The sequence below is a fragment of the Microtus oregoni genome, unplaced genomic scaffold, assembly GCF_018167655.1.
Source record: "Microtus oregoni isolate MIOR12 unplaced genomic scaffold, Mior012 000009F_ref0000495, whole genome shotgun sequence".
Taxonomy (NCBI): Eukaryota; Metazoa; Chordata; class Mammalia; order Rodentia; family Cricetidae; genus Microtus; species Microtus oregoni.
In genome coordinates, this window is record NW_024543068.1 from 19049526 (window position 1) to 19074933 (window position 25408).

At 37.6% G+C, this 25408-nt stretch overlaps 2 protein-coding genes across 16 annotated transcripts in view; one reads left to right on the top strand and one right to left on the bottom strand.

The window, feature by feature from the left end:
- The window catches only part of Gphn (gephyrin), a 343860-nt gene extending 331217 nt beyond the window's left edge, over positions 1 to 12643 (bottom strand). For all 15 annotated transcript variants that reach the window (XM_041658068.1, XM_041658063.1, XM_041658065.1 and 12 more), the window contains exon 1: positions 12330 to 12643. In XM_041658068.1, coding sequence (XP_041514002.1) covers positions 12330 to 12393 — 64 coding nt within the window. In that variant the 5' untranslated portion in view covers positions 12394 to 12643. The remainder of the gene's footprint in view (positions 1 to 12329) is intronic.
- LOC121452483 lies at positions 12392 to 19361 on the top strand. Its single transcript, XM_041658657.1, has 3 exons — positions 12392 to 12537; positions 12599 to 14359; positions 19001 to 19361. Exons 1-2 carry the CDS (start codon positions 12392 to 12394, stop codon positions 13278 to 13280), a joined length of 828 nt encoding a protein of 275 aa, XP_041514591.1. The 3' UTR covers positions 13281 to 14359; positions 19001 to 19361.
- Positions 19362 to 25408: the final 6047 nt, after the last annotated feature.

Genomic DNA, 25408 nt, shown 5'->3' on the forward strand with positions numbered 1-25408 from the left:
TCAGTCTAATGCATATTGTTAATATAGCCAGAGCAGAGTGACACACCTCTCCATATGATTCTGGTAAAGCCACCTGCTTAATATCTGTCAATAATACACATATGACACAGACCCGAGACCAATCAAGGTCCTCAACTCTAGCAATGACAGACCCCAAAATGGACATAAGCCAAGTGAAGGAGCATCACAATATTACATGTAAAAATACCATGAGCAAGAAAACTCTCTAGTTAGGAGGGTGAAAACTTGAAATTGTCCATTACTATGACTTCTCAAACTGTACCTCAATTTTGAATGTAAGACAGATAACCTGTAACATACTCAAAAATAGAACATGAAATGAAGATCCCATCATTATAGTAATTCAAAGATCATGTGATATGAGTACTTTAAGTCAGGACCTCTTCTAAGCTCTGTGGTTATTTAAATTATGTTCCACTTTACACCAAAGTTAACTTTTAAGTTCAGTATTTTTCATTAGCAATAAAACAATGTTCTAATCTACCCATATAATACAAGAAAGATACCTTAAGAGAACTTATAAGTATTTAAAAGCTAATAATCAATAAAGGTGAGACTATTAGTATGACTGGTTACAAGGCAAGTTGCTAACACCATCAAAATACATTCTTAACCTAAAATTTCCACTTAATTAATTTTATATTATAAAAACTGAAATCATGCGATAATAAATGTGTAACAGTATCATCCATAGTAGTTATCACAGTAAAAAATTTTAAAAGGAACCTCAATGATCACCAGTTATGTACTGATTAAGTAAAGCATGGTGTATGATAAAATACCATAGAGGCATTAAAAAGAAAGCTGTATATGTACTTCTTTAAAGACCTACATGAAATCATTTGTACAGGCCAAGAGGGAATATAATATAGTTGGCAAGCACTCACACTCTCGTGACAGACTATATGATTCAACTTGCAGTTTGGCTTCTTATCATAGTAACTTACACAAGCCAGTTGAATCACTCTCATTATTTTTGCCTCAGTTGTAAACTGGTGATAATACTAAATAGTAGGTTCTGTAACGACTTTAGAAAGTATCTTATATTTGGTAAGCTCCCATTGAAGTTAACTACTATTATTTTCACTAATAGGAAAAGATGCCCAAAACATGCTATAAAAGAAGAAGGAGGAAAGGGAGGTACAGAGTAAGAATCACAAACCCAAACGTTTATCAGGTTCAGGAGATATAAACAGGCTAATCGAGAAATAAAGGAAATTGGAGAATGCATGACCCATCTCAAGGGGACAGCCAATCTAAAAACTCTGTCACGTTGGGGAAAATTAGTTTTATGTGCAATACATAATTTTTAAGTTTTGAACACTAATACTTTCTCTAAAAATACTGCTATATAAGTCTATAAAATATGTAGGTGGTAATTATGACCAGTTGCCACTGATATGTAAGCTTTCATGTGTTATATGGATTGCTTGTATACAAATTCAAATACATAAAGAATAGAGAAAAAACAAAATTTAAAGTGGCAGCACTAGAGACTGCAAGAGTAAGACCGTGATGTTTAAGTTCATATTTTATCATGCTATTATTACATTTTTATACATAAAGATACTGTAATAGGCTGTTTTAAACTAAGGGCATGACAGGAATTGAGGAGCTTTCCTACTTGCAGTTTAATTAACTCGAATGTAACTTGTACAATGTGGGTATTAATTTTATGAACGTGCAGTTTATAAAGTTTGCATTAGAACAAAAATATTTACCACCAACTTTTAAGCAGATGGAGAAGGGGCTTATACCACTGAAATGTTTCATCTTTTTGATACCTAAAAAAATAGTATTTTTAGTATTCAAGTTCTTATTTCTAAGACATTCAATTATTCTTACCTGAATAGATTCTAAAAATCATTTAAATGACTTTTTTCTTAATGTTTAAAAAAAACAAAGATAGATAAGTTTTAAAGTTTAATTTCTACTAAGTACTCAGATTGAATTAATTTTCTATTTGCAAGTTTTTACGTTTTTCTTAACATTTCTATATCAGGCAGACACTGAAGACAATAATCATAGCCCTGAAATCACATATAAAGAAAACCCCACTTGTTATAGCGTTATTCATCTTCTGATTCTCAAAACTCAAAAGGTAAAATGTTTATTTTTTAGACCTTCATGTCAAGTCTACTTGTAATTTTGTATTTAATTCTTAGCAAGGATTTTTAATACTTCCCAAGGATAAAATAGGTTAGTATTTAAGAAAAGAAGATCATATATGTAAAAGTCAAGGATGAAAAGTTAATATCTACAAATTTGTGCTATTGCACTCAACAATAACAAATATTTGTAATAGATTAAGGTATAATTATAAAGAAGATAGTCGCTATTGTGCTTGAATCTCGACATTGCCACCAGTATAATTCTAAATTACTTGACCTCTCTACTCTTCGGGCAGTATGAAAGGAATCAGAGAGTACCTTTAAAGTTGTAAAGATTAAATAACATATCCAAAGCACTTGATATAAACAGAACATATATGCGCCCAGTAAAGGTCTTTTAAACCTTAATCAGTAAAAATTCATGCTCACTTTCTTACCTTAGCAGAAAATGTAGAGAAATCCAAAATTTTATATCAAAAATTGCTAACTGTGGAAGAAGATCAAGCTCTGGAGTTTTACGTAAGTCATCCACATAAAAAGTAAAATATAGTAGCTCTGAATTCCCTACAATGTAACGTAAATAAACCATAAATGTTCTCAAGTCAGTGTCAGACTATAAACTCCAAGGGACTGTTTCTTAGTTACTACCATATTCCTTACTTAACAGAGGGCCTGATATTTTAGCAATTCTTGAATATATTATTTCATTTGTTTCTCATACTAATCCTACACAGTAAGCATAACTACATACATTTAAACTCAAAGACGCTAAAATAAAAAACTGGCTCAAATGTAAGTGACAGAGGAGGCATAACTTTTGATGCATGTCAGTATTGTTTTGCTCATGAGAGAATTAACCTTCAAACAGAATTTCAAAATTTTACCTATAGTTTCAGATTTTAAAGGTATTTTTAAAAGAATTATTTTTCATTTAGTTGTATGTGTTTGTGTATATCATGTGTATGCAGGTACCCATAGAGACTAGAAAGCATCAAATCCCCAGAGCTGGAGGTACAAGTGTTTGTGAGTCACCTGATATGGGTATGGAGAACCAAACTCAGGTCCTCTGCAAGAGTAGCAAGTACCCTTAACTTTTCAATCATCTCACCAGTCCCCTCAAATTTTCAGTTTTTATGAAGCATCAAATTCCATTAGTCTAAAATAATCGTCATGCAAAGTATGGTCATCATCTAAAACACTACCTGAAAATCTGATGCAAAGCACAGCATTATATCATATCTTTATTACAAGAAATACAGAACTTTCAAAAACTCTACTCCATCTATCTGAACTGTCAATCTGATAGTAACAGCCAAGTTCTGGTTCATCTAAATGTTGCTGGGTGACTGCTGTATAAGGTATGCAGCATCTAATTTTTACAATTTAATTACCTTGTATTCAATTATTTCATTAGTAGATAATAAAACCACAGGGCCCAAAAGAAGCAAAAAATGCAAACACCAGTTTGAACTGTTTTAAAACTTAATAAGATGTATGTACACAAGACTGCTAGGAAACTTCTCAAAAACAACATAAAATGAAAAGGAAAGGAATTAGATATACAAACTAGGTATTTTCACATGTATTACCTCCACTCTTAAAAGTTTATAATGAAGAAGAAATGTATTACAAGCATAATTATTGAAAAGGAAACAAATTCAGAGAGACTAAATAACTTCCCAAAATAAGGGTATATGGATTAGTGAGTGTTTCTAATACTGCCATAAAACATAAAGACCAAGAAAACTTACAAAAGGAAGTGTTTAACTGGGCGTTTGGTTTTGGGGAGTTAGAGTTCATGACAGTTTGTTGTGGTATATTTGTGCACCATGTGAAGATGTATAGCTGTGATTGGTGTATTAAAAGGCTGAATGGCCAATAGCTGTGAAGGAAAGTATAGGTGGGACTTCTGGGCAGAGAGAGAACTCTGGGAAGAAGAAAGGCAGAATCGCTGGTCAGACATAGAGGAAGCAGGATGGGCAGTACCAAGATGAGGTAACAAGCCATGTGGAAGAATGTAAGATTTAAAAATACGGGTTAACTTATGTTACAATAACTAGTTAGGAAGTTAGGAACAAGCCTAAGCTAAGGTCTAGCTTTTATAATTAATAGTAAATCTCCATGTGGGCTGGTGGTCCTGACAAAAGGTCCAACTACAATGGCAAAACAAGACATGACAGCAAAAACGGATAAGAGCTCACATCTTGTTCCATATGAAGAGGCAAAAAGGATACACTGGGAATAGTCCAAATCTTTTGAAACTTCAAAACCTGACCCAAGTAACATGCCTTCTTCAATGAGGTCATAAACCTTGATCCTTCTCAAACAGTTCTACCATTGAGGACTAAGTATTCAAACATACAAGTCTGTAGGGGCAGTCTCATTCAAACAACTACAGTATGACATCCACGCTTGTCTGGCTCCAAAGTCTTTTCTCTTTATTAAAAAAGCTACACCAGGAAGCCTCTCAAATATATATGATTACAGTATGTAGATATTTATAAGACTATTTCCTCATTTAAAAAAAACAAGAAATACAAGAGGATAATTACTAGGAAAGATTTTATTAAAGAAATGAGTTTTATGCTGAGTCTAAAGCTTGTAAGATGAAAACTACTACTAATGCCAAACATTTCTAGTCTTTTAGTTTAGACATTTTAATCTAAACTTCTCTTTGGTTCATACTTACAGATAATCTCAAATATTTTTAACCCGTCTTTTCTTACTTTCTTGCACTTTTATATGTAATCTATCTTCCCTCTATAGTCTAATTATATCCTATATTTCTCTAAAGGACAGAAATATTGTCAAGAGCCTCCATGCTCTTACGGAATAATCTTCCATCACAGTGGTGAGAAACACTAAGAGAAAGAACTTAATGTGCGTATAAAATTTAGCCAAAAGATAAAAATATGTCTTCCAACATTTTACAACAGCACACTCTTTAATTTTTCACTAAAGTATCCTAATAGTATAAAAAAAAACTTAAAAATCTCAGAATAGGAGCTGGAAAAGATGGCTCAGCAGTTAAACACACTTGTTGCTCTTTCAGAGGACCCAAGGTTCAGTTCTCAGCACCCATAATAGATGCAGATTTAATCACCTGTAACTTCAGCTTCAAAGGATCCAAAGTTCTCTTCTACCCTCCGTGGGCAACTGAACAGTACACACACAGATAAACAGGAGCATGCACATGCATACATAAGAATAAAAATAAAATATTACTTTAAAAAATAGATTAGGAATCATATAATATATTCACTTTAAATTTCTGATTTAATTTTAGGACATGTGTATTCCACACTCTAAGTCTGATTTACTTATGCTTACTGTAATAGTAATTTCATTTACAAATGCTCAAATAAAATTGATACTGTAAAAATATTGTTTATTACCCTACCTTAGATTCTTTAAGAGTCAGAGTATTCCTTGATGTATTACCATGTACCCAAAAATACAAATGATAGTAATACTTTTTCTCATCTCTTCTTCTAACTCCTTTTTCAAAGTATCAATTTTCTTAAGTACAATAGATTTAAGCCTTCTTTTTTGAACATATAAATACTGGTAAGCTACTATAAAAGTTATTAGAGTTAAATTATAAAAATTTCAAGAAGTTCTATTTAATAAATTAAACACAAATTAGCTTATTAATTTATTAAACAACCTGGCTAGAATCTCCATTTCATATTAAACATTAACTTTTTAAGACCACTCAAAAATTGTTTAAATAAGTATATTTTTAAGCAGAGAAAGTAATCTTTTTCCCTTCTTTGGTATTTTCTTCTCTGCCCAGATCCAAAGAAAGAAAACCTTTGTGAACTTTACTGCTTTCTTTTTCCAAGATTTCTTTTTTAATGTTTCAAATTCCAAATAAAAAAAAATTCCAAATAAACTTCATTGTTCTTCAATCCTATTTACAGAAGCAAAGTATATATTTTATCTACTTAACTGACATCCTAAAAAGTACCCTGTTCAACTTATTCAGCAATCTATCACCAGAAAGAGTAAAAATAGAATCTCATTCATCACTTCTTCCCCAGTAGCATACTGTTAGTTCTCCACTACATACTCTGAAGTCAAGTAGTCAATTTTTTCAAATTTATTTTCAGTTTATGAGTGTTTTACATGTGAACTACATGCATGCTTGGTGCTCAAGGAAAACAGAATTTCAGACAGTATAAGGGTCCATATGGCTTCTGGGAAACAAACCCAAGTACTCTACAAGAATAGCCAGGGCTCTTAACCAGGGCTCTTAACGAGCTACCTCTCCAGCCCAATATGTGGTTTTAATAGAGTTGAAACTTACTATGTACCAACTAATAGATTGTAAAGTCTTTGGCAAGTAGTATTAGTATTAAGTGAGTCGGGCAGTGGTGGCACACGCCTTTGATCCCAGAACTCAGAAGGCAGAGACAGGTGGATCTGAGTCTAAGGTCAACCTGGAGTTCCAGGACAGCCAAGGTTACACAGAGAAACCCTGCTTGATTGATCAATCAATAGATAGATAAACAGATACACAGACATTATACTGGAAGTTAGGGTGTGGTGTTATTGGTAGAGTGTTAGCCTAGCATGCACAAAGTCCTGCATTTAATCTTAGTATAGCTAAAATTGGGCATAGTAACACATGCCTTTAACCCTGTCACTGGGGAGGTTGAAGTAGGAGGATCAGAAATTCAAAGTGATCCTTGGTTGGGTTTTGCAGGGAGCGGGCCAAATGGCTAGCTTACCCCTAAATAATCACACAGAAATTGTATTAAGACAAACAAGCGGCCTTCCTGTTACAGTTAGGTACTGCAAGGCCAACAGCTTTTTCCTACTCTGAAGAAATCACTAATTTTCTCTAATATATTGCTTATATCCACGAATTCATGAAACAACATAGCAGAAATGTAGACTTCTTTTTAGCTCTAGCTCGACCCCACAAAAAGGTACACACAATTCCTTTGGTAGAATTTAGGTTTTATTTTCAGTAGTGACTTGCCTACTTAATAACATAATCCTATAAAATAAAGATGTACTGATATATTATTAACAATAAAGAGCTTTCAGAAAATAAAACAGCTAGGAATACAGCATGTGGGTCAGTGGTAGTGCTTGCCTAGAATGCAAAAGGTCCCTGAGTTCAATCTCCAGAACTACAAAAAAAAGTATGACTTTGAAAAATAAATGTTTGACAACTCCAGAGCTGAAGAGTAGCATCTCCTCAGATGAAATTTAGTATTTTGATACTCTGAACAACTATTTCTGAATGACTGAAATACTAAATGGTCATATAACTCTAATGTCTTTGTGTTCTAGCTTTTATTTAATTCCTACTGCTACTCTTATTTTGTTTAAATATCTTAGTGACTTCAAATCTGTAACTTAATGTGGAAGCATATAATTATTAGAGCAAAAAAAAAGCCTTTTTCTAGCCAAGTGCAGATATACACATCTATAATCATTAACACTGGATGCAGAGGCAAGAGATTCCAAGTTCAAGACCAACCTAAGTCATATATAAAAGTTCCATAATAAAAAATAAAAATTAAAAAAAAAGCCCTTTACAAAAAAAGCTCATCTTTTCCTAACATGTATTCCTCTTATGGAAAATTTAGGCAATGAATTACCATCTTTCTTTAATTAATTACCTTGATACCAAACATTATCAGTGTTACCTACTAAAATACTAAATCCACAGTGGACCATAATCTCCATGACTCTACATTGTTGTAAGCATTCATTATTTCCCTGGCAATATTGTTATAGAGGTTTTAAAGTAATAGAACTACTTACTGCCTTGATAAACAGCTTCTTTCCAAACAGGAAAAAGGAGGTGAAACATGACACATACAAAATATATTGCCTGCTATGTAATTGCATAGCAGACTCCAAGTATAAATACTACTAAAGCTGCTAAGAAGGTTCTACATCTGCCCTACATCTGCCCTTAGTTTTGTGGCAGCAGGTATTTGTTTACTTGTCTTACATTAGTCATTATCAAATTATCACTAGTCTTGCTATAAATAGTAAAACAATTAGAGAACATTAGAAAAAGAAACATTAGATACTAGACTTAGGTCACCAAGACTATATAATTTTCCTTTCCTACAAATCTACATCAGATAAAGACAAGTAATATATTTATTCTAAGAGGTACATAATCTTCAACATAAAATGTTTCAGCATAGGAGAAGACTCAGTGGCTAAAGTTGCTTCTGCCAAGTCTGGCAACTGAGTTTGTTCCCCAAAACTCACGCGGTAGAAGTAGAAAACTGACTTCTGAAAGTTGTCCTCTGACCTTGTGACCACACACGCTCCATTAAACCACAAACACACACACATGAACACACACACACACACGATAAATTTAAAGACATACAATCTAATTTCATGTACATATATTCCTATTTTCCTAAAGAATAAACAGTATAACTGAAGTAACAATATTACTTTAACACAAGCTGATTTTTAAATCCTAAATGATTCAAGATAATCAAACAAAATAGAAATGCCATTCTTAAACATTTCCCTTTTCAAATTCCAAGAAAATTAATTCATATGATAAGCTGCCCAGACTGTACTATATTTGTTAAATTCATAAATGAAATGGAGATCAGAAATATCCAGGTAATGAATAATTTCAGAGAATACTGTCTTTAAACAGGCAACAACAATGCTATAAAGAAGTCAATTAAAAACTAAAAACTTTAGAGGTGACAAATACAGTTTTTTTTCAGACACACTAAAAAACATTTATAGGGGTAGACCATATTCCACATTTCCTTCTACCTTTGTAAAACAGATTTAGATAAAACACTTAAAATTACTATTGTGAAAAATGCTAAGACTTTTTTTTTCCTACTCCAGCCTTAAATTGAGGTCCTTCTTTTTCCTCAGCCTGACGCGTGCAGAGGTTATGGACATACGCTATCATGTCCAGCACCAAGGCATTTTCATAAAACATCCCTTCTACCTTTAAGAAAGTCATAAACTGCCCAGTGGTTGTGGTGGTAGTGCATGTCTTTAGACCCTGCATTCCTGATGTAAAGGCAGGCAGGACTCTGGAGTTCGAGGCCAGCCTGATCTACAGAGTGAGTTTCACGACAGCCAAGGCTACACAGAGAAACCCTGTCTCAAATTGTTCCACCCACAAAAGAAAGACAGAAAGAAAGGAAGGAAGGAAGGAAAGAAGGAAGGAAGGAAGGAAGGAAGGAAGGGGGAGGGAGAGAGGAAGGGAGGGAGGGAGGGAGAGAGGGAGGGAGGGAAGGAGAGAGGAAGGAAAGAAAGAAAGAAAGAAAGAAAGAAAGAAAGAAAGAGTTAGAAAAAACTAGCTGGATGTGATGACACACCTGTAACCCAGCACTTGGGATAGGAATCGAGGCAGGATAGAGTTTAAAGCTAACTTGGGCTATATAGCCTTGCCTAAAGAAGAAGGAAGAAATTATAAATTGCAAGAATCACAGTTTCAAGTTTAGCTTTTTAATTTACTCTAGAATTCAGGAAAGAATCAACCATAGTAAAACTGTTCTAAAATCCATGAATCTGAACAACACAGCTTCACTTCTGGAGGATGGTTTTCCCAATGTTCAAGATCACAAAACAAACGTCAACCCAATACAATTAAGCTGTTTGCCATAAAATCAACTATTCACAGATTGGCGGTTAATGCTATTTCTACTGATTTTTCTTCGTGCTTTTAGGTTCTATCATACTAAGTAATACTGTATTTATATCAGAAAACTCCCTAGTTATTTCTGATTTCAAATATCCATTTTATCATCAAATCTTATTGTCCTGTTACCACCTCCTCTAAATCTGCAGCTTCTTTTCATTCTCCAGCTACACTCTTAGAGTTGGTCTTAGACTTTTCCTCCCAGACTACTGTACTCCATCCTCATGAGATAGCTCCTCTAAATTGTCTCTAACTCCACTGCCAACCTTACCATCTCTCCTTGACATTATGCCTCCTACCTCTTCCACCTGGGCTTTTCAAGGCCTTTCTGCTGCATTTTTATTCTGCTCGAGAGCCTCATCTTCAATCACATATTTATTTATAAGGTGCTGCCACTGACTTTCGACTCCCCTTTAAAATGTCAGTTTCTTCTTGACCCTATTAAATGAACTAAATTTTTCCTTCAGGTAATCACAATTTTCTGCTAATCAATTTGAACACAGAATCACTTTAGCATTTACGACCCAAATTCATAGGCAATATATTTAGACAGCTTTTATACACGAATGATGTATCCTTTCAACTGTTTACTTCTCAGGGTTATTTCCATCAGAGCACAGTTAGACAAAGGCGGTAGCTTCAAAGCACCCTGTGCAGCACCTATGCATCATCATTTGACCAAATTAAGATAATTAAATAAAAAGACAGAGTTACGAGTCAATAAACAAAACATACTCTATAAAAATAAACCCTACAGTTTAACTTTTAAACACCTAGGGCCTCTCCATTTCCACAGACAGCTGGCATATTTTGGTTTCTGTACAATTTCACTTTCCCTCGACTTAATTTTCAAGGCATGGCCAACATTAAAAGTTGACGGTTGAGAAAGGGTATGCACTTTTACATCGCACTGTCAGATTCTTTTAAAGTCCACAAGATCAGTTCTAAGAACTGTGAGCTACAACTGAGTTTTCATACAAGGAAACAGTAGCTTCAGGAAAAGAGGCACAGAATCTGCATATTCTGATGCGGGGGGGGGGGGGTAGGGGGAGGGGGCTTCCCTGCAACTGACTGAGATCACTTTCTTTATTCCAGAGGCTTTGGCTTGGGAAAATTCAATGAACTGCTCTTAACATCTGCAGAGATGTCATGGAAAGGATATTCAGCTACCGAGAAGGGGAAACCGGAGCAGTGGGTATCCTCTTTTCATAAAAGTCGGCAGCTAAATTAAGCATGGTAATCGGTATCTGCTGGCAGAATCAAAGGTTTGTTTCTACCTAATAATAAAGGCAAGTTTCATTCCATTTAGTTCCTTCCCGAGCATCATCTCAAACTGTCAGAATTCGACAGAAAGAAAAAAAATTTAAATGAAGTAGGAAAGACACTAGGGTTCCCATCTACATTGCTTCTGTTTCCGAAATCACATCTCTCTAAGTCTTGGATTTCCTTTACTCCAAACTAAGCCTCAGACTCCAAATAGAATTCTTTAACCCCCGCTTCTCCATTCAATTACGCTTAAACCATGCCAACTACAGAACCACAGCAGAACCCCTACAAATAGGCTTGCTATTCATCTTGGAAGTCATGCCCTGCAGCAACTGCCTATCTCCAAACTCAGGGGTATCACCCAAATACAACGCAATGGAATCAGACATGCAAAGCACACACGACTTCTGCGAGGGAGGGAAACGCGACCCGGGAAAAGTGCGCTCTTCACCAGTCTCAGGACCATCCACCGGGTCGTGGGGAGGTGAAGGTGGGGGGTCCCAAAAGGGAGGGGAAGAAAGGAACCCGACTACTAGGGGAAATCCTTTCTCGAGAAAAAGGGACTGGATTTCCCGGCCACGGGAAGCAGCCGGTCCTTGCAAAGGAGAAGAGGCAGACAGAGGGAGGGCCCTCTGCTAGGGAAAGCAGAAGGAAGCCACTTTCCGGGGTCCCGGACTAGAGCCTATCACCTGGCTCCCGGGGGAGGTGAGGAGCGTCCCATCGGCTGCTTGAGGGGGACACCCGGCCTGCCAAGGGATAGCAGAGGCGGAGCAGAGTTTCCCCTGCCGAACCCCGGAGTCGTGTCGGGCAGATGCCACGGGGCCGCTGGGTGGGGGGAGGGGAGCAAAGGGGGTGGAGATGGGATTCCCCCCTCTCGGAAGAGCTTTAGTGGAGGAGGCGCCCGGCCAAGCCCGAGCAGCGTGCTTCAGACTGCGGAGTCGGGATCCCGCCGCCCGCACCGGCAGCGCGGAGCCCCGCAGCGCCCGCCGCACCGGCCCCTCGGTCCCCGGGGGCCAGAGACTTTGACTGCCAGGGCTCTGGGGGCCTGACACCCATGCGGCCTGCCCCAGCTCCCCCGGGAACACACGGGGACAACCCGACTGCCCCGCAGCTCTCAGCGGTTGTAAAATACACCCCCCCTTCTCCTGGTCCCCCTCCTCAGCCTGCCCTCTCTGCCCGAGGCCGCAGAGGAGCAGCACCCCAGGAGGGAAACCTCCGGCAAGTGGAGGGCAGTTGAGTGTGGCGGGGCCCGGACCTCCTCCCCCGGTTACCTGTGAGGACTCCGACGCGGATTTGATGGTCGTGGTTGGTGAGGATCATTCCCTCGGTCGCCATGTTTCCCAGCGCAGTCACCGCACTGACAGGAGCCGGGAGAAGCCGGAGCCCGGAGCGCGCCGGCCGGGAGCGCGCTTGCCTAGGAAAGCGCGAGGCGGACGAGCGAGCGAGCGGGAAGGAGGGGGCCGAGCGCCCGGTGGCCAGGTGGGGGGGAACTGGACGGGAGGGGGGAGAGGCCGCGCCGGGAGTGCGCGGGTTCGCGGAGGGGGCGGAGTCGAGCCGCGCGACCCCGAGTCCGGCGTGGAAGACGCGAGCCTGGGGCGGGAGAAGCGGTGGCCTCCCTGACGGGGCCGGCGGAGTCGGCGGGGCCAGGCCGGGCGACCCCCGAAAGGCTCTGCGGAGTGAGACCCAAGCGAGCCGCCGGGATGGCAAGAAGAGACCGGGGGGAACAGGGAGCACACGCTCTGGAGGGTGCGGGGGCGGGCTCGGGGACAGGGGCGGAGCTACACCCCGAGGCGTGCAACTCGTGGAGAGTGAGGGGAGGAGTGAGAGCGAGCGAACGAGCGAGGAAGCTCGGCTGTCGAGTGCCGGGAGCGGGAAGAAGCCGGGCCCAGCCTGAGTGGGATCGAGCGAGGCTCCTGGGCGCGCGAGTAGCGCGGGATTGGCTGGGCGGACGCGGTGCGGGGACGCGCGAGGCACGAACGCAGCCTTCTCGGCGGGCCCCAGACAGAAGCAATCCCCCGCCGAGCCTGCAGCCTCGTCGGTGCGGCCCGCTCGCCGGGGAGCGGCTCTGCGCCTGGTGCGGTCGCACGGTGGGCTCAGCTTCGTGGAAGGCGCGGGTGAACCTAGAGGTGGCTGCGGGAGCTGCCTGGGCGGCAGACGGTGGCTGCTGGGACAAGTGTCTCCCGTGGGCGGAGGCGGCTGACCCTGGGCCGCCTGAGCTGTGACCCACAGTCAGCTCTCCCAGACGGGATTTCGGTCTCGCCGGGCTTTAGCCCCTTCTCCGAGACCGCCTAGCGAAGGAACCTGGCCAAGGAAGCCTCGGCGGCGGCGGCTGGACGTGTGGAGTGGAGATCGTCGCTTCCTCTCTGCCGTACCCTGGTTGTGGCCCTCAGCATCCGAGCCATGACCTGCGCTTCTGGGTGAAATGCATCCAGCTACTTAGAATGAGGGCTTGTGTCCCACGCTTGGAAGCACAATCAGTTGCCGTGGCATTTAAGTTTCCTTTCAGTATTTGTGAAATATGAAATTGCCATGAAAACGTGGTCAATTTAGTTCCGTGTCCTTTTCATAAAATGTTTTCATCACCTTTGTGTTATGTAGATTTGCCCTTTCATGGCTCTTTAATTTTTTTTAAAGTGTGTTTTCTCATTTGCTCACCATAGTAAGAACTAGAGGCATAAAAAAAAGTGCCAAAAATGTGTAATAATCCACGCTCAGACACAAAATCTCAGAGTTGGTTTGATGATTCTATGGAGTTTGTGTTGTTCGGGTTAGAACATATTCAACCCTGTTCTCTGAAGGTTCCCATTGTGTCTTTAAATCATAGAGTACAAAAGGAATGAAGGATGGAATTGAGGAAGGGTAAAATAATGAAGCTTTTGAAGATATGTATAGCTAGTATTTCTGACAGTGGATTAAATTTTTAAGCCAGATGGTGAACTGGCCTCCCATAATTATTACCAAAGACCCTGGTTTCAGAAGAGGGACATAAATGAGGAAGTGCCCAAATGAATCATTCCTCTCAGACCAACTAAGAAATAAAGTAGCCGATCACATCATGAGCTTTCAAGCCTATTTTATTCCGTGATGCATGCAAATTATATATGACTTGAAAATTTTAATATTTAGAAGTAACTTCTAAACCTGCCCATCGATAGGTTCCTTCCAACTTTAAAGAAGGTAATAGAATAAATGAGCACCCCCTCCAACTTAGAATATACTGTAGTTATTCATGGGGAAGCTACCTAGCACTTTCACAAATCAGCAACAGAACAGAGGACTTTCTGCCTCTATAGAAATAATGGTGAGTTACATTAATTACTTTTCTGTCCTGTGGCTTGAACTCAGGACCTCACACACACTAAGCATGCTACCACTGAACTATGTCTCAAATTCATTAAAGTGTATCCGAGTATGGTGAATATGAAGTAAGTCTTCAGATTACGTGGATTGTTATATTTTACTAAATATTAGTACTAATTACTGAAAAATAATGAGGTAGATGCTTGTCTTCCTGGTCTACAGAGCTAGTTCCAGGACAGGCTCCAAAGCCACAGAGAAACCCTGTCTCGGAAAAAATAAATAAATAAATAAAATGGTGCCAATTACTTTGCATATTCTTCTCCCAAGTTCCATAAGCTTTAACAATTAGAATTTACACAGAGAAAACTTTACTCTCCCCAGTTTCCACAATTTTGCTTTCTGTGGTTCCAATTCTCCACATATCTAGGGTCCAAAATATTAAATGGAAAATTTTTCAAGTTAGAGAGTATATATGATCATATCTCGTTGCATACATGTATAATATTCTATATAAAAAATTTAGAGAAACAAAATGCCTCAAAGTACATCATTCAAAAGTTTAAAATACACACCATTCTTAGTGTAAATGGAATCACATGTAATCCATTTGGGACTGCCTGTACTGTGAAACATCGCCCTGCCCAACCTACCTAAGCAGCCCATCCCTTAGTCACAGAACATTCATCTTGGTCATCAGAGCAGCTGTCCCAGTACCAAGGGCTTAGTGGTAATTTAATATGCCAAAGAGAGGCTGTAAAGTGTGTGAAAAGGTGAAAGCTGCAGTTTCTAAGATGTGCAGTAAAAACTCATAAGGAGGATCTCTGTAGGATGTGACACTGAGGTTCAGGTATAGAGGAGTCTGCAAAGGAAGTGAAGTTGCTGTATTACAGTCTGTAGACTTTCAGTACTATTACAGTATAGAAACATCTCAAATTTCATTCTGAAATCAAGTGTCAAGGAAACTTCTGGGTGGTAGAAGAAAGGCAGCAGTTTCAAAGATTAACAATTTATCTCAGGAAACTCAGAACCGGTGGAAAGTTGGTTTAAGGGAAAAAAAAAAGTTGAATGTGTTTGTAAAAAAAAATTGATTTAGCCAGTTTATTGTGGTTTTAATAATTAAAATTAAGAGTTTACCATCTAAGACAACATAAAAGGTAAATATATAGTTTTATTATGAAGGTGAAAATTGTATTTATCAGTAGAAACTAAATTTGAGGGTTTTTTGGGAGTAGTAGTGTATTTACACTTAACTAACTCCTACTTTTCCTGTAATTTATCAAAAGTTCAATATGAATAAGGCAAAATCTTACTGGCCTTTGCTGGGCCAAAAATACTCAGCCCTAGATACCATCAAAATTTACTTTGAGAATGTCCTTTAAGACCTTGTTCACTCTTGTCTTTTCTTACTGGCCAAAGCTAAACCTGACTCTTAAATATGCGTGCAATCACACTTTCAAATATATTTAATGCCACTGAATTGTGTACTTTACAACGGACAAAATGGTGGAAGTTGTATTGATCTGCATACAATAAGAAAGTTGGAAACAAAGTGTAGCTTTGCTTTTAGTCAGTATTTTCCAAAAAGAAAGTTAAATCATCACGATGAACTTCAAATTGACTGAATTAGGTAGGCATTGTGCCAGTATCCTAGGACTGCCATAACTAAGAACCATAAACTGTGATCTCCAGTATCAAATTTATATCCCATAGTTCTGGAGGCTAGAAATCCAAAATCAAGTTGTTAGAACTATGCATCCTCTGAAAACTCTGGGGAGAAACATTTCTTTGCCACTTTAGTTAGATACTCACCCAGAAGATTGGGATCAACTAGCTGTATCTTTACCAAATGGGCTAAGGTTGAAGGAGAATGGACCTGGGTACCTTGATAACTTAGCTGTTAGTTGGACTCTTTTTTCCAGACCCCCTAAATTAGCTACTTTTCTCATTGCAGAAACAAAATAACAGACAAAAGCAACTTACGGAAGTGTTTATTTGGGCTCAAAGTTTGAGGGTAGCAGTCTATCATGGTAAGGAAGTAATAGTGGCAGCAGCAGATTACATTGTATCTTCAGTAGGAAAACAATGATAAATGGGGGTACTCGGAGACCTTTCTTCTTTTTCAGCAGTACCCTACCCCAGCAAATGGTACTACCAAGTTACAGTGGGTCTTCCCTCCTCAGTTATCCTATTTAAAGACTTTCTCAGAGACCTACCCTAAAGGTTTGCTTCCATGCTGATTCTAAATCTCAACTTGACAGTTAAGATCAATCTATCATCACATCCCTCAGCTTCCTCTACTAAATGATAAGAGTTCATTCTTTCTTGAGGGTTCCAATACGTACCACCACCCACATAATCTCTTGATAGAAGTCGGAGAAGTTCTCAGGTCTATACTGAAAACTTACAAATGTAGAAAGTCATGACTTATTTATATGGTTGCTTATTTGATATAAAGGAAACAACCAAAAACAGGGGTTCTGATTTGTAAAGAAAGTATCAGATTTTCTCCTTAATATAGAAAAATGCAAACCTATAGAATGATAAACATTTAAAAAGAAAAAAGTGCTGCTAGATAAGGAAAGTGGAAGTTTTGTTTAAAAATTAATATTAAGTTATTTGATGTTGATTTTTTAAAGAAAACTGATACAATTATTGGGTATAGTCTGCTATTGATAATATAGAATTATATAATGATAAAGTTATTTTCCCAAGTATTTTCAATTATACATTGTTGTTAGCTATAGTCATTATGATGTACAATTGAAGGACAACCTTTTGCCTATCCAGTTATAACTGTGCATCTCAACTCTCATCTTCTCCATTTCCCCTCACCAGTCTGTGGATTCCACATACAAGTGAGATCATGTGGAATCTGTCTTTCTGTATCTAACATTCCATTTTACGTAATACCTTCCAGGTTCATCATGGCAACTCAAATGCAGGACTTTTTGTCACAAAATATCTTACTGTGCATGTAATTTACATCTTCATTCATCTGTTGTTGGACACCTAGCTTGGCCTCTGTCTTGGCTTTTGCAACTAGTAATGGAAAGAATATGGAAGTTCAGATGTCTCATCAACATACTGATTTCATGTCTTCTTTTTTTAATCTTCCTGATTTTGTTTTTTTTTTAACTTTTATTCTCCCCCACCCCGTGCGTGTGTGCATGTATGCATGTGTGCGTGTCTGTCTGTCTGTCTTTCTGTCTGTCTGTCGGGAGGGGCACTGAGAAGACAACTTGTCGGAATCCTTCCACCTTGTGCATTCCAAAGATCAAACTCAAGCCATCAGTCTTGGTAGCAAGTACTCTAACCTGCTGAGCCGACTCAACAGCTCTAATCTTCCTGTTTTAAGGAACACTATAGTTTATCCAGTAATCTGCGAGTTTTCATTCATGCTATTACTGAGTTCCCTTCTTTCCATACGTCCACCAGCACTTACTATCTTTTGTCTTTTTGATAACTGCCATTCTGTTTGGATGAGCTATATCTTCTTATGATTTTACTTTTCATTCTTCTGCCTTATATATCTGTTGCCCATTTTCATATCTTCTTTTAAATATCTAATTAAGTCTTTTGCCATGTTTCTAACTGGATTACTTGGGTCTTGCTATTGAATTGGATTTCTTATATATTCTGGATGTTTAATCTCTTGGCAGATGTACAGTTTTCACATATTTCTCCTGTTCTATAATTTTTTATTCCCTCTATTACACAAAAGTCCTTGCCTAGTATACTATTGTAAAATATTTCCTCTATCCTTTCTCCTATTACATAGTTTAGTCCTTACTCTTTTTTAATGATTTTTTTCAAATGCTCACAGAGTTTCATTTGTCTGCATTAGCTTTTCATTACAGTTTGTGTTTCATGTGCATACGTGTGTGTTTGAAATGCATACACGTATGTGTGTAGAGATCACAGGATAATGTCAGGAACTGTGTTCTCCTTCCACTGTATAGGTTCCAGGGATCAAACTCAGATCCTTAGGTTTGGCAGCAGACACTGCTACAGACTGAGCCATCACCAGCCCCCACATCAATTATTGAAGAGACTTCTTTCCCCCAGCGTCCGTGCTTAGCAGTGACATCAAAGTGACTGTGGCTATATAGGTTTATTTCTGGACTCTCTGTTCTGTTCTACTAGTCTGTGTGGCTATTTTTATATCAGGATCATGCTGTTTTGGTTACTATAGATTTGTAGTGTTTTGAAGTCATATAGTGTAATACCTTCAGTGTTACTCTTTTAGAGCTTTAATGATTTGTGGTCTTTTATGATGTCAAATTTTAGCTTTTTTCCGATTTATGTGAAAAATAATTTGTTTCTTTGATAGCAGTTATGTTTAATTCTTAGATCTCTTCAGGCAATAGGGATATTCTAACAATATTTTAATGCTTCAAACCATAAAAAGGAATATCTTCTCATTTATTTGAATTACCTTTAGTTTTTATAATCAAATCAATATCAATATTTTATACTTGTCAGTGTAAAAATCTTTATCTCCTCTGTTATATTTATTCCTGAGTGTTTGTGTAGCTATTTAGAAATGGTATTATTTTCTTTTAAATATTTTTAAATTTTTGTTTTTGTTTATATATGTATGTGTGTTTGTTCATATGTATATCCTTGTATGGTGCCCTTTCAGGTCAGAAGATACCCCTGGAACTGAAACTGCAAGTTGTTGTGAATTGTATGATGTGGGTGCTGGAAACCAACCCCTACAAGAGCAGCAAGTAGTACTCTTAACCACAGAGCCATCTCTCCAGTCCCAGGATTATTTTCTTAATTTTCTTTTTGATAGTTCATTTTTAGTGTATAGAAACACTATATTGCACACTTTGAAATGTATAAAATAGTGAAATTATATAAATTTTACTACAGTAAAAAAGTTGGAGATAACTATTATATATCATATGTTCTATGTATATATGTCAGAAATTAAATCTTCTATAAGTCAAATATCTAGGTTTGGGCACCAACACAGGAAAAATAAATAAAATGTTTTAAAAGAATAATGGAACTATTGATTTTTGTATGTTGATTTGTATCTTGTGACTTCACTAAATTAGTTCTAACAGATTTGGGGGTTGCATCTTCAGCGTTTTCTATGTATAAGATTATACTGTTTGCTAACAGTGAATGCTGGACTGACTTCTTTCCAGTTTGAATACCCTCTGGTTCTTTCTCTTTCAGTATCATAGTGAACAGATGTCATGGGAAAGAGCATCCATAGCTTATTCCACATCTTTTAAAAGCTTTCTGTTTTCGTTAGTTAGTGTGATGTTACCTGTGGATTTATCATACTTTGGCTCTATTATATTGACATGCATGTCTTCTAGACATTTTATCTTTTTAGAATTTTTATCATGAGGAGTTGAACTTTGTCAACTACTTTTACTACCTCTTGTTTCTGTCTTGTATTACTGTAATGCATGTTATTGTTTTACATAGATTAAACCATCTTTGCATGCATGAGATGAGTATTGCTTGGTTACGGTGAATATATTTTTAATGGGCTGTGGCATTCAGCTTGCTACTGATGAGAATTTTTGCAAATATTTTTATCTAGGATATTGACCTGTACTATTTTTGTCTTGTTGTTGCTATGTCTTTGTTGGGCTTTGGTATCAGAGGAATGCTTGTCTCATAGATTCAATTCCCTGAGTTTTTAATTTTCTTGAATAGTTTGAGAAATATTCATCATTTTTAAATAATTGTAAAATTCATCCATGAAGGCGTCAGGTCCTAAGACTACTTTTTTTTATAGATATTTTATCTTGGTATGTTGTACATATACAGAACCTATTCATTTATTCAAATTAGTTAATCTTAGTTTATATAGCTCTTCTCTTGTGGTATTGATTGTCATGTGTACCTTTAAGTCTGATTTTGACTCTTTCCTTTTCCCTTGGTCTAAATATTTCTTAGTTTTTAGTCCTTTTAAACAATAGCTCTTTGCTTCCTTAATATTTCATATCCTTTAAGAAGTATATTGTCTACTCTATTTTTTTACATATTATTTTCTAATTCCTTCAATTCAATACGTGGTTGCCTAATTGCAATCTTTTTTTTTCCTTTTCTGAAGTAGGTATTTATTGGCATAAACTCCCCTCTTAGAGTTGTTTTGTTATGTACCATAAGTTCAGGTATATGGTATTTCTGTTCCTAATTTTTTTAAATAATTAATTTCTCTAATTGTTTTTCCTTGATGCACTAGCTGTTTATCAACACATTAATTTCCATGTATTTATAATTTCTGAAGTTCCTTCTTCTATTTTCTATATATACCATTGTTGTCAGAAAAGATACTTGAAATGATTCTGGTATTTAAAATATGTTAAGTCTTTTTTGTAAACTAACATATGTCCTAATCAGAAGACTTACACTGAAGGGAAAAAAAAATGTGTGCACTATAGCCTTAGGGTGGAATTTTTAAAACATTTTTAAGTCCATTTGGTTTAGAGTGTAGTTTAAAGCCAAAGTTTATTTTCTGTTTGAATGATACACCCTTTACTTTGACTGGACTGTTGAAACTGTTACCAGATTGCACTGTCTCTTCTTTAGATGTAATAATTCCTATATAGATGATGTGTTCCAGTGTTAGTTGTGTATATGTACTTTGTTGACTTGATCCTTTTATTATTATACAATGATTGTCTTTTTTATGATCTTTTACTTAAAGCCTTTTGTAGTTGGAGGTGAGTTTCTGTCCTGCCCCATTCTGCAGCTACTTCCCAAATTATCACACAGGGGGCTTACATTAATTATGTTTGGCTAGTAGCTCAGGTTTATTTCTAACTAGCTCTTACATTTAAATTAACAAATTATTCTTATCTAGGTTCAGTCACATGTCTTGGTACCTTTTCTCAGTGCAGCATTTTCATCTTGCTTCCTCTGTGACTGACTCCACCCTTCTTCCCCCCGAATTCTCCTAGTCTTCTTGCCCCACCTGTACTTCCTGCCTGGCTAAGCCTGGCTAAGCCTGGCTACTAGCCAATCAGCGTTTTATTAAACCAATTAAAGTGACAAATCTTGGCAATGTACAAGAGCATTATTTCATAGCAGTCTTTTATATCCAATATAAGTATATAATTCATGCTTTTGTTTTCGCTTACATTTGCTTGGAATATTTTTCTTCACTTTTTAGTCTGTGTGCCTTTATAGATAAAGTCAGTTTCTTGTAGGCAGTGTATTGTTGGATCCTGTGATTTTATGCATTTGTTCATCCATTTTATAGCGTAAACTTTTTATTTACTATTACTGTGTGTGTGTATACACACAGAGGGCTCATATAGATGCCCCAACATGTGTGTGGAGGTCACAAGACAAGTTTTGGGAGTCCTTTACCATGAGGTCAAATTCAAGACCTCAGTCTGGCTTGCATGGCGGGAGCTTTAACCCTCTGAGTCATCTCACTGGACCTCTTGATCTTAAACTGTAGACTTTAGACTATTTGCATTCAAAATTTTCATTGACACATAGATACGTACTACTTACTGTGTTATAATCATGTGGGTCCTTTGCTCCTTTTATTATTTGTTGTTGTTTATTATCTGTTGCTATTATTATTATCTGTTGTTGTTAGTTTTCCATAGTGATTTTTCTCTCTTTCTAAATCCTGTATATTCTGTAATTCTTTCCTTTGTGGCTATTCTATCAGTTCAACTTTTTGACATTTTGGTATGTCATCTAAAAATGTATTAGACTGCATTCAGATTTATCCTAGGATGCATATAGCCTCAGGGCTGCAAGTTGAACTCATTTAAACTCATTTAAAATGTAATAATTGTGGGTGGAGAGATGATGCAACATTTAAGAGCACTTGTTCTTACAAATGACCTGAGTTCAATTCCCAGAACCTGCATGACTACTCAAAGCTGTTCATAACTCGAGTTTCAGGGGATTGGGTGCCCTCTTCTCACCTCTACAGGCACCAAGCACATACATGGTGCATAGACATGTATGTTCAAAAAGTACTCATACACATAATAAACATTAAAAAAATGATAATTGGACAGTGGGCAGAGTGACACACATCTTTATTCCTAGCACTCAGGAGGCAGAGGCAGGTAGACATTTGTGAGTTTGAGGCCAGGCTGGGCTACATAGTGAGTTCTAGGACAACTCTGGGCTATGTAGAGAGACCCTGTCTCAAAAACAAAAAAATCAATCAGTCAGTCAATCCAATAAAATAGTTGCAAGCCTGAAAAGATAGTTCTGTTTAAGAACAGTGGTTGCTCATTCAAAGGACCCAGTTTCAGTTCCCAGAATCTACATAGTAAATTTCAGTCTCAGGGAATCTAACTCCCTTTTCTGGCCTTTGTGGGTACCACACACACACACATGGTACTCTCTTAACCATTGAGTTGTCTCTTCAACCCCATCTTTTTAAAATGACACTCAACAATATTCATTTAAAAAACCAAAACAAAAAAAAACTCTCACTTTTCAAAGATGCACTTATTTTTCTTGCAGAAGATCCAGGCTCAATTCCCAGCATCCATATAGAAAGCCTTAGAAGTTTCGCCTTTAAGACTACCTTTCAGGGTTCAGTTAAAGATACCACAAATAGCTAAGGGGGGGCTAGAAATCTGAGGGTAAAGATTTGAGGAGTAAGAAATCTCCTCACAACAGGAATTTGCTTATCTGTGTTTCTTTGTTCTTCTCTCTTTAATCTATCATTTCTCATTGTTTCACCTGTTACTTGTTCTCCTTATTCTACATTGTTCTTAGTTCTGCATTGTTCTACCTTGTCCTCATTACCAATGTTACCAGTCATATATACCCTTAAAACCAGCAATTCCCCAGCCCTAGCAGGTACCAGGGCCGGAATTCTTCTGCCCCACAGAAAATCAGATAAGGGTTTTCACACACACACACACACACACACACACACACACACACACAGAGAGAGAGAGAGAGAGAGAGAGAGAGACAGAGACAGAGACAGAGACAGAGAGACAGACAGAGACAGAGAGAGACAGACAGACAGACAGAGACAGAGATCCACAGGAATGGCTAGTACATGTCCAGTGTACTCCTTAATGGAGAAAATTAGTTAAGAAATGGAATTAAATCATCAGGGAATTGTGGAGGGGAAGGTTAGTAGTGTGCTGTGCTACATTTTTAGGTGGTAGATAAAAGGTTAAAAGGTTTACTTTCAGTAAAATTATGAATAGGGCGGATTGTTTAAATCAGTGTGCCGCTTCTTTTCTCCCATCAAGCACAGAATCAGGTAACCAAGCAACCTATGTAAACAGTCAGGAAGAAACTGAGGGCTCTTGATCAGATAGCACATACACCAGATGCTGCAGTTTCTATGGGCCTAGGTCTGGAGTTAGATTTATTGCTCTAAGCGAAGAAGAGACCCAGGCCTTTAAATTATCAGTTCCTGGCTATGCTGTTATCAGCCGTTCTGATCATTGGTGGTGTTGGGTAAACCCAGAGCAGCATCTTGGGCAGGTAGTAATTCTATGTCTCTGTAGATCCATGAATATCTTAGATTGGATGCTCTTTGCCTGGACCCTAAATACCTGCTAATAAAGATAATTACAGGAAAGCAGATCTCTGCACTTACCTAGGAGAGAGGAACAGGGCCTGGCCAGTGGGAAACTGTTATCACTAAACAGTTCTGAGCTGTGGGAATTAACCCCCAAATATGTAACAGAAAAGGAGTTAGCTACAGCAGAAAAAAAACTACAGCAAAGGACAGACACGTTATTTACAAAATAATAATGCCAAAAAGTCTTGCCTTTTGGTTTAGCCTTTACCAGATCCCTTGGTTCCGATAAAGTTGCTCATGAAAAGATAGCTGAGCAATTACTGTATATAATGTTGTAGCTTGTAGCACATCCATATGGTGTTTCACAACCATCTGTAACTCCAGTCCCAGGAGGTCTGATGCCCTCATCTGGCCTTCTCAGGTACCACTTACATACATGATACACATAGATATACATATTGGCTGGCAAACACTCGTAAACATAAAGTGTTTTTAAAAGACAAACACTTAGAAGCCACACACATGATTTATAATTCTGTGGCCTTAATATAGATTTATATACTTTGTTTTTCCTTAATGACTTTATAGATATAATTACCATTGATAACTTACACTTTTAAACTTGCTACTACTAGGTATTTCAAAGGTTATGTTCCACTCTCAGCATAGTGAAATGTGTTACTATGAATTTTATTATGAGCTTATGTCCATTAGTGAAATCTGTACTTTCAGATGTTTTTATATTAATAAAAATGCATCTGTTTCTTGTTGAAGCACCTCCAAGTTTTTAAAAATGCTAGGCTAGTAGCTTAGCTTTTGCTTGTTTGAGATAATACTTATTTAAAAAAAAAAGAAAAATATTCTTAGCTTGCTTTTTTTTCTTTATCCTTCAACATTCTGTTTCTTCTAGCTTACAAGATTTCATCTGAGAAATTTGCTAAGACTCTCATGATTATTTTCTTATATGTAACTTTATGTTTTGCTTTCCTTTCAGAATTCTTCCTTTGGCTTTGGAAATTGTTATGATGTGCATCAAAAAATAGTTTTGGGTTGAATCTATCTAGAGTCTTTTGAGCTTCAAGGCTATGGATGTCGTTCTCTTCCCTGTGTATGACCTGGGAATCTCTCAGCTATTATTTATTAAATAAGTTTTCTGTGTCTTTGTCTTCTCTTCCTCTGGAATTTCCATAACATAAAGATTTGCTTGCCGAAGTCCTTAAGTTCTATAGGTTTTATTCACCCCTTTTCATCTATTGTTTTAGATTATTTCAAAAGACCTCCTGATCCTACTTAACATTTAGATATTTTGTTTGATTTTGCTCGCAATCATCTCAATTTCATGCATATTAAATTCACTGAGTTCTTCAGTTCTGATATTTCTACTTGGTTCTATTCTATGATGCCTCTTTGCATTTTTTATTCAGTTAGAAATTGTTTTTCTGATTTCATTAGCTTATCTATATTCTCCTGTACCCCTCAGAGTTTCCTTAGTTCTTTATTTTGAATTCACTCTCAGGCATTTCATAACTTTTTCATTTCTTTGGAATCATT

What these genes read in the sequence shown, in the direction of transcription:
- LOC121452483 (XM_041658657.1), top strand. Translation starts at nt 12,392, where the DNA reads ATGTTTCCCAGCGCAGTCACCGCACTGACAGGAGCCGGGAGAAGCCGG. An exon ending in GCCGAGCGCCCGGTGGCCAG is followed by an intron (nt 12,538 to 12,598) that starts GTGGGGGGGAAC and finishes GGGTTCGCGGAG; the next exon opens with GGGGCGGAGTCGAGCCGCGC.